The 9,475-nt window shown below is 29.9% G+C and overlaps 1 protein-coding gene across 1 annotated transcript; it reads left to right on the top strand.

Annotated features, from left to right (window-relative positions):
* Nucleotides 1-4,241: 4,241 nt before the first annotated feature.
* On the top strand, nucleotides 4,242-6,629 carry LOC112512236 (protein LIGHT-DEPENDENT SHORT HYPOCOTYLS 5-like). The gene is made up of 3 exons (XM_025118104.1): nucleotides 4,242-4,308; nucleotides 5,427-5,475; nucleotides 6,059-6,629. Exons 1-3 carry the CDS (start codon nucleotides 4,242-4,244, stop codon nucleotides 6,627-6,629), a joined length of 687 nt encoding a protein of 228 aa, XP_024973872.1.
* The last annotated feature ends 2,846 nt before the right edge of the window (nucleotides 6,630-9,475 follow it).

The raw sequence follows: 9,475 nt of genomic DNA, 5'->3' as shown, positions 1-9,475 counted from the left end.
ACATAATAAAATGGGCAATGCCTTTATATTTATCAATTTCATGAAACAAACTCAAAGTTACAATCATCATATGATTGGTTTTTGGGCATTCACTAACACAACTAGCCCCACAATAAAAAGAAAGTGGTGCCCCTTAAGACTCCAATATCTCATTTCTAGTCCTTTTCATTTCCTAGCAGCTTTGGTCTGTTTGAAGGAACGGAATGAATTTGGTGAGATTTGTATTTTAAATCCATTTCAATCTCATGTTTGGTTTGTTGGATTGTTTGGATTTGAAATTTTAGGATTTAATCGAAATCCTTTAAACATAGAATTTTGAAATCCTTACGGAGTGCTCGGGATTTCACGGGATTGTATGCAATAAGGTTTTAAAAAATGTTAAAAACATTTGTTTTGTAATAATTGATTAATAAAAATGTAACTCAATTATTTTTATAATTATTTCTACAAATTACTTATAAATAATGAAATCCAATTTCATTCCAAATCCTACAAACCAAACACACCAATGATTTCAAATCCCTCTATATAATCCAAATCTCTAAAAAACAATCATACAAATCAAACGGACCCTAAGAAACCATTTACATAAACATTTATCCAGTAAACGTTTATTGCTAAAGTTAATATTCCTATTTACCTTAACGGATAAGATTCTAATACATTAAAATAAACTCGCATACAACAATTTATCTGATAAGCACTAACCGGATAAGATTTGTCACCCTCACTTGACGGGTAAGACTCTCAACTCTTGTCATTGTTTATACTAAGTAAGAATCTTGGTCCTCGTCATGTTCATCCAGTAAGGTAAAGTGACCCGATAAACATTTACTGGATAAGTGTTTAGTAAATGACTTCTAAATTTTATTATTAAAAAATATTTTAATTATAAAACCTAATAAATTATATTTTTATAAACAAAATATAAACCAAAACGCTACATCTAAAATTATTCTTCGATCGTTCATGTCCACCCGTTAATGGTTTATGAGGACACATTTGGAAGTCCCATTACCCTTCTTATCGAAAATGTTTTCAATCAATTTTGTGTTTTTAGGGACACTAAACGGTTGTGACGTTCTTTAAATGTATTTGTAATAATTAGTTGATGACAATGGTTCTAACTTATTTATTTTTAACGATGTTTATGTTTGTACCATTTTCATCATCCTCGTCCATGTTCCATATCATCGTCTGATTCCTTATCATCGTCATGTTTTTTTCTTCTGATATATGAAAGACGATCGAAGATAAACCATTTTTTATGAGATTGATAGAATAAAAAAAATACCTTTGATCAAATTAGAAATAATTTAGGGGGAGAATCTAAGGGATGCTTTAATAAACACTTATATGGGTAAGCGCTTATCAAGTCATATCACCTTACCGAATGCATTTGACAAATACCAAGAATCTTATCACGGTTAGCGCTTACCGAATAAATTGTTGCATATAATACCATTTTGGTGGACCAAAATCTTACCCGCTAAGTAAGTGATAATGTTGAATTTTTGCGTAAACACTTACCCAGGTAAGGGTTTGATAAACGACCCCTAAGAATTCATTGTGTTTGTTTATTTTATTTATTTTTATAGATTCTACTCTCAATGATGATTATAATAAATAATTACAACTCAATAATTATAACTTTGATTCTCTTTTAATCATGCTCTTGAAATAAAAATAACAAATAATTGCCGTTTAAATTTACTTTTTATTTTAAATAAAACTAATTGATGTAACATTTCAGACAAATCGTATCATATATTGTCTGTTTTGTTCATACTTGGACTCACGGTTTTAGACTAAGTATCCAGTCCCTAACAGATGTACCTCCCTTGGGATCCAACGCCCTCCTTGACACACCAATCCGGTTTTTGACTCTGATACCATCTGTAACATCTCAGACCAACAATTCTAGATATTGTTTGTATTGTCCACAACTGTACTCACGATTTAAAAACATGTCTGATTGAGAGGGTGTCAAGTCCCTTGTAAAGCTACTTTAATTCCCTTGACAAACGACGTGGGATTTGACGTTGTACAAAAGATAATTCACTTTGCTTTGCTTTTTATTTGGGAAAATTTGCTTTTAAAGTCTTATTCCGGAAAAATACGTGGCCATGAAAGGCGATTTTTCCTCTTACTATAAATTTCATTGTTGCAGGTATTGACACCAGTTAAAAATGTATTATATATTTTATGCAATAATGAGATATACTGTAACTTGTAAACAAAAAAGGAGAGCGTGTTATAGCTTCTTAAATGAATATCGTTTTGAAAAAGGTTATTAATTTTTCCAAGACATATTATGATAGATATAAAAAAAACGTGTGAAATTAAGTTTATGAAATAAAAATCAGAACAATACATTATATTTTATGCAGTTCAATCTTTTTAAATAGAGTAAATTACGTTTTTTCGTTCCTATAGTTTGTTGAAAATTTCCAATTTCATTTTTCGGTTTATAATTCATTTTTCTATTCATCCTTGAGTTCAAAACATTACTTTAATATGAAAGACTAAAATAGAAATGAATTGTAAATATAAGGACGAAAAAGGTAATGAGTTATAAGTCATAGGAATGAAAATTATAATTTCAAAACTATGAGGATAAAAATAAAAAATTTCAACAAGCCACAGGGACTAAAAATGTAATTTACTCTTTTAAATATGATTTCTTTCAAAGGTATAATCATTTGAAGGTGTTTAGGGATTGTTTGACAATTACTTAATGGTTTTGTACATAATGATTAAGAGGCTCTTATAATATAGTATAAAATAAAAAATAATTGTTTGGTAATTATTCAGAATGAAATTAGGGTGTTGAATGGTTAATGAGGCTCAAGATACAAAATCATTCAAAGGGTTTAGAAACCATTAAAAGACAAACTTTTTTTTTGTCAAAACAAGATTCATCTCTTAACGATTCAAAACATGACATTAAAAATTAACTTTATTACTATGAAATAGTATTAACATATGAATGATATTCAAATATGTATCCAAAAATAAATCAATTATTTCAATAGGAAAATATTTTTATTCTGCTGATTAATAATAAAGTTGATAATATCTTTTGATCATGAAATAAATTTATTTTGTTTTTAATAAAAAAATTTAGATCGATTAATAATCAAACGTTCATATTAAACTATACATCAAATCAAACGTATGTTTCACACAACACGTAGTCATGTACTATATATTCCATTGTCAAAAAACAAATGATAGTACTACGTTGACATTGTTTCTAGTTAAAAAGGACAAATTTAATTCACTCGTATGAAAATATTAATTTGAGTTAACTTTTTACGTGAACCCAGTAGTTTAGAATTATTAAGTGCGACATCCTTATTTGTTTTACCGTGAAGACGTAATCATATCATGGTCATCACAACCACAATCCTAATACTTCAGTTAAATAGACACGACATCATCCAATTAACCATTGAAACTTCGACAACCGCGTCATACTACACACCCAAAAGCTAAATAATGTAAGCATCGTAAGCATGTATCTTAAATTATAATGTATCAAATTGAACCTTATTGAAAGTTATACGAAAATATCAATAACTACAACCCTGGGTCTTCCTCCTCCCTCCCTCCCTGTCCCCTCTGTTCCCTCTGAGCTCGAGGATGATCCCCTTGATCAGAATGACCTCCTTGGTGAGGAAGATATGATTGAGGTTGAGTCGAACTAAAAACATCATATCATACATAAAGATACATCGAATGTTGTAAGTTTCATGAATACTTAAATTAATATAGTTTTTTAGTCCTCTCGCTTGCATACAACCTACACAAACTCCTCTTATGTTTCTAAGGGGTTGTTTGTTTACCTCTTAATAGGTTCATTAAGAGGTAGCATTTGAATCATTAAAAGGTGAATCTTGTTTGGCAAAAAAAAAAAGTCTGCTTCTTAATGATTCTAAAAATTATCTGAATGATTTTGTATCTTGGGCATCCCTAACCATTCAACACCCTAGCTTCATTGTAAACAATTACCCAACATTTATATTTTATTTTGCACTATTTCATGAGAGTCTCTCAATCATTCTGACCACTTAATCATTCTACATCAAATTATTCAAAAACTACCAAACAACCTCTAAGTTCCCATATTGTCTACATAATACTTGTATAACTTGATTATACATGATATTATGAACATTAATCTTTTTCTGGGTCAACTTGTCAGCACAATCTACCATGACGACTTGGACTTTGTCGCAATGCATGCTCCACCTTATGACGCACTTTACTGTTGTAATAAAATTTCAGAACTTTCTATTTTGATCGGTAATCTACAACCTTGTAATAACTGATGACATAGATATCCATTTACAAAATGTTCTAAAATGTTAACGAAATGGTTGCGATGAAGTAAACGATAAACTTGGAATCAAAGTCATCAAATGTTACACGAGCAGACGAGCAACTGTTTACCAATCAAAATGGACAAATAAAATATGAAACTTTGATATGTTAATAAGGAATATCTGAAATTTCGTTACATTGATTGAACAATACGAACTAAAACAAACTTTTTATTGGATTCTGATACATTTTAGCCTAATTTATTTAGTTATTCTCTTATAAAACATTACAAATATTTGATTTATAAACAAATAGTTTCTTCAAATTATATAAAACATTGATAGTAATTAATAAATATCCATATCATAATAAATTAAACTTTCATCATTTTCATAAATATTATAATTGATCGATTTTTACAGTTTGTATAAGTGACATGGTTTGTATTCAAACCCATATATATATATATATATATATATATATATAATTATAGAGAGAGAGGGGGGGGTGGAATAAGTGCACACAAATTTCATTTAGTTGGTTTTGTATTTTAAACCCCATATATATATATATATATATATATAGAGAGAGAGAGAGAGAGAGAGAGATATGATCAATTATACAAATCAATCACAACCGTCTATCTAGTCTAACAAATATCTGGTTTTATAATATATATTGATTATTTTCCAATATAAAACGTTGATTATAAGTAATAAACTTTAATCATCTTCTATAAATATTCAAATTATAATAAATGAACCTTTTATCATTTTCATAAACATCTTAATTGATTGATTGTATGATTTGTATTTGATTTGTCATATGGTGGTTTATTTGATTAGAGAAAAATTCAAATGAAAACAAATTTTCGGTTGTGAATAAGAGGATAAAGGAGAGCGCGTAACACGTCACCAATGTCCACATTCAGTAATGACATTCATTGAATATGAATAACGAACATGAAATTCGTGAACCATTCATGATGAATAATACACAATCATGATCCATGTTAAATTGATTCATTATTCATGATGAATAATTCAAATTCATTATGAATGATATATTTACTCATCATGAATAACCAGTGAAGTTGTGAGACACTTGTCGTGCTCTCCTTTGTCCCTCGGTTCACAACCAAAAATTGGTTTTCTTTTGAACCCGCCCTATTTGATTATATATATAGGCTAATGATCGTGTGAGAAAGAGAGTTAAAGTGAGAAGCGTAAAAGAGATTTGGACTATTGATCATCTTTAATCTCAAACTCACTCATAAATCACGTTCGATACGAAGATTGATTTGGTGCATCTTAATGCATCTCATCCTAACGTGCATCCAATGATGAGATCCCTTCTTACGTTTTTCATCTTAAGTCTCCTCTGATAAGATGTTTCGCATATATGTATATAAATATATATATATATATATATATATATATGAAAAATAAGTGCATAAATATTGATTGGGGTTAAAATGGAGGTTAAAAAGCATGCAAATGGCCCTGAAAATATAAAAAAAAAAGCGTGGATCCTACAAGGGCAAGAGTCTCTCGAGTCCTTGCCCCTGTTGAGAAGGAGGAGCCTTCATTCATTCATATTACTTTTCTATATTACGTCCCATCATTCCATCTCTCTCTCTCTCTCTCTCCACCATCATTCAATCCTCCATTTCCATGGATCAAACCCCTCCTCCTCCCCTCGATTCCTCACCCGCCGGAAGATCATCAACATCTCCATCTCCGGCCACCGCTACACAACCACTTAGCCGCTACGAATCACAGAAACGCCGTGACTGGAACACCTTCTTGCAGTACCTCAAAAACCACAAACCACCGCTCGCCCTGGCGCGCTGCAGCGGCGCTCACGTCATCGAGTTTCTCAAGTACTTGGATCAGTTCGGGAAGACGAAGGTCCACGTCACCGGCTGTCCTTACTTCGGCTATCCTAACCCTCCGGCGCCCTGTACCTGTCCTCTAAGACAAGCTTGGGGGAGCCTCGACGCGCTCATCGGTCGGCTCCGAGCGGCTTACGAGGAAAACGGCGGCCAACCTGAGTCAAACCCATTTGGGGCTAGAGCCGTGAGGATATATTTGAGGGAGGTGAAAGATAGTCAAGCTAAGGCTAGGGGGATTCCATATGAGAAGAAGAAGAGAAAAAGACCCGGTGGCAGTACGTCTAACGCCGCCGCGACGGCGGCAAACATGTCGGTGGTGGATGATGGTGACGGTGGTGGTGGTGGTGGTGGTGGAACAAGTGGCATTAGTTCTAACAGTGATCCAGCCCCTGTTACTTCCACATTATAGTATTATAAATAAGTTTTATATTGTTGAGAAATTATTTGTAGAAAATTTTCCATCATTAATTAATATTCAATTTTCAAATATATAATAATTATTAATTATTTAGTTGCATTATTTCCTCAATTTTCTTCCACTAAACTATCCAATTTTAAATCCTTTTTTATTTAATTTTAAACCAATCATAGAACGACGATCCGCTTCACGGGTAGCTTGGAGTCACTGACTGTGGTCATAAGATGATTTTTATTCCTCTTTGGGTTCGAATCTGGGACTTTCAGACACTTTTGACCTTTAGAGTTCAAACTCAAACCAATCGGACACCACCCTTGTAGTTAGAGTAGTGAGTTTTTGAAGTTATGATTTACCAAAACAAGAGATTTTAAACGACTGAGTCAATTATGATTGTTTCTAACATTTATCTCTGTTTAGTTTGTTTAAAATTGTTTATTTTGTAAATTCTAATGTTCTTCATGACTTTTAATTTCTTTCAAAAACGTTGCAACTGAAAACTAAACAGTATTATTTGAAACGAGCCTCGATTCCAAAGAGGATTCTCTTTCTTTCCATTGTAGCATTACATTTGTTTATATTGCTCTAACCCTATTTTCCGATTGATTTTCTGTAAACTAGTTCTATTTTCAGCTAGAAAATAAGACTGACAAATACAATAGTAATCAAGTACAATTATCAAACTAATAATTGATTATATGATTATAAAATACTATTATTACAAAGATTAAAAATATATTTTTTAATTACTATATACACTTCATTGAAAATAACAGCTATATATAATTTAAACTTATAAAAGCCTTATAACTGTTTTAAGATATTCCTCAGTCACATAAACGAGTATAGTACCTGTAGTTATTCATAGATAACCAGTTTCTTCGACCCAGTCCAATTACGCTTCAAAGTTTGCTCAAATAAATTGTTACTACTTGAACAAAGACCATTTATTTCTCCAATAAAAATAATAACATAAAAAAACAACTTTCTTTTACCCTCTTGTCAAAGTTGTTTGGATGTGCTATTTCAAAATAGTTTTGTTGCAATTAAGCGATTAAGATTGATGATAATTAACCAAAGGTTTTCTGCTCTAGCGGTATCGTAGTCTTTGGCCTTTTAGGATGTTAGGGTTCAAATCTCACCAAAAGTGAGGAGAGCGTGAGAGTTTATTTGTTGCATTTGCCGTACATCTATACTATATTATAAAGCATTTGACAAGAACTCTCTTAAAAATCATTTTTTATACATGAAGTACTATTTATTGATGCATATTACTTAAAATTCAAGATTACAAGTAAATTGTGTGTAAGTATAACTTATTAAAGTTTCATGTTTGAATTCGTGTAACTAACTGCAGATAAACATAATAAAATAGAGGATAAACATCTCATTTTATGATTTTAAATATAAAAAATCTAAAATATAGTTGGGATAATCATTGAGTTCTAACAAATACTTAATTATTATCTTTGTAAAATAATAATTGATTTGTATCTCGCTGTATTAAGCGAGTATTCTTTCAGTAAATATTATATATTTAAAAAAAAGATTGATGATAATCAAATAATTGTACAATTACTTCCAAAAATCAAATTTGATACGGCAATGTCACATTGCATTTTCACGACAAAATATAATAATATTTAACTTAAAAAACCCTGTATCATAATTAAATTCATTTTGTTTTTAAGCCAATTAAGTACATACGATCTTAATGTCATATTTTACGATCATAAGCTATTTTTACTTTTTTTAAAACCATTTCATATAGCATCTCATTAAGTTTAATGCATCTTTTTTTGTTCACTTTTTTTGTTGTTGTATATGATACAAAAAATGTCTAAATATTCTAATAGAATACTTTATGGCACTTAAGTTTATAAAAAAAAAACCAAAAGGAAGTCCTATCTAAATGTGTTATAATACATTTGTAGGACACTTTTTGATATCTTAACAAGATTTATATGACACATCTAAAATAAAATGTCGTATTAATTATTTTATATAACACTATTCGAAAAGTGTCATTATCCTACAAAAAAGATGAATTTATACGACACTCATCAAAAGTGTCATATAAAGTAGTTAATACGTCAATTTATTTTAAAGACATCCTAAAAATTTGTTGAAACGTCCAATAACATTATATCAAAATCTATTATAACACTTTTAGATACAACACTTAATAATTTGATGCTATAAACTTAAATCTTACAAAATATGTTATTCTAATGGTTAGACATTATAGATGTCCTATAAACCCAATTTTATTACAGTAACACTCTTTTTTTTGTTATTTTATGTTACCATATATTCTTTATTAAATATAAATCTATACTATATTATAAAACATTTGATAAAAATTCTTAAAAATCATTTTTTATGCATAAAATAATGTTTATTGATGCATATTACTTAAAATTCAAGATTATAAGTAATTTTGCGTAAGTACAGTTTATTAAAGCTTCATATTTGAATTCGTGTAACTAACTGCAAATAAATATAATCCAATACATGATAAACATAAAAATATTATCGTTTTCTCAAACTACAAAAAACCGTATTATATCGACATAGATAAATAATAAAACGAAATATAAAAATCGAGATATATTTTGATATATTATACGAGTATCCTTTTAGTAATATATAATTTCAATTATCAAAAACAAGCAAGTTATTTAGCAAACATGACCTAATTCTATCATATATATATATATATATATATATATATATATATATATAGACTTGAGATTATGTGAGACCAATGCTTTTTCGTGAGACCCGTAAGACCAATTCTCAATCATTGGATTAGATCTACAATCGTCAGATTTGAACAT

This window comes from Cynara cardunculus, assembly GCF_001531365.2.
Source record: "Cynara cardunculus var. scolymus isolate 2C chromosome LG 5, CcrdV1, whole genome shotgun sequence".
In the NCBI taxonomy this organism is placed as follows: Eukaryota; Viridiplantae; Streptophyta; class Magnoliopsida; order Asterales; family Asteraceae; genus Cynara; species Cynara cardunculus.
The sequence above is the reverse complement of the archived record's forward strand: the minus strand, read 5'-3'. Positions and strand labels throughout refer to the sequence as shown.

Excerpts from the sequence above, each read along its gene's own strand:
- LOC112512236 (XM_025118104.1), top strand. The coding sequence starts at position 4,242 with ATGCATGCTCCACCTTATGACGCACTTTACTGTTGTAATAAAATTTCA. Across the intron at positions 4,309-5,426 it reads AGAACTTTCTATTTTGATCG|ACACTTGTCGTGCTCTCCTT; the intron begins GTAATCTACAAC and ends TGAAGTTGTGAG. Across the intron at positions 5,476-6,058 it reads GTTCACAACCAAAAATTGGT|TCCATCTCCGGCCACCGCTA; the intron begins TTTCTTTTGAAC and ends ATCATCAACATC.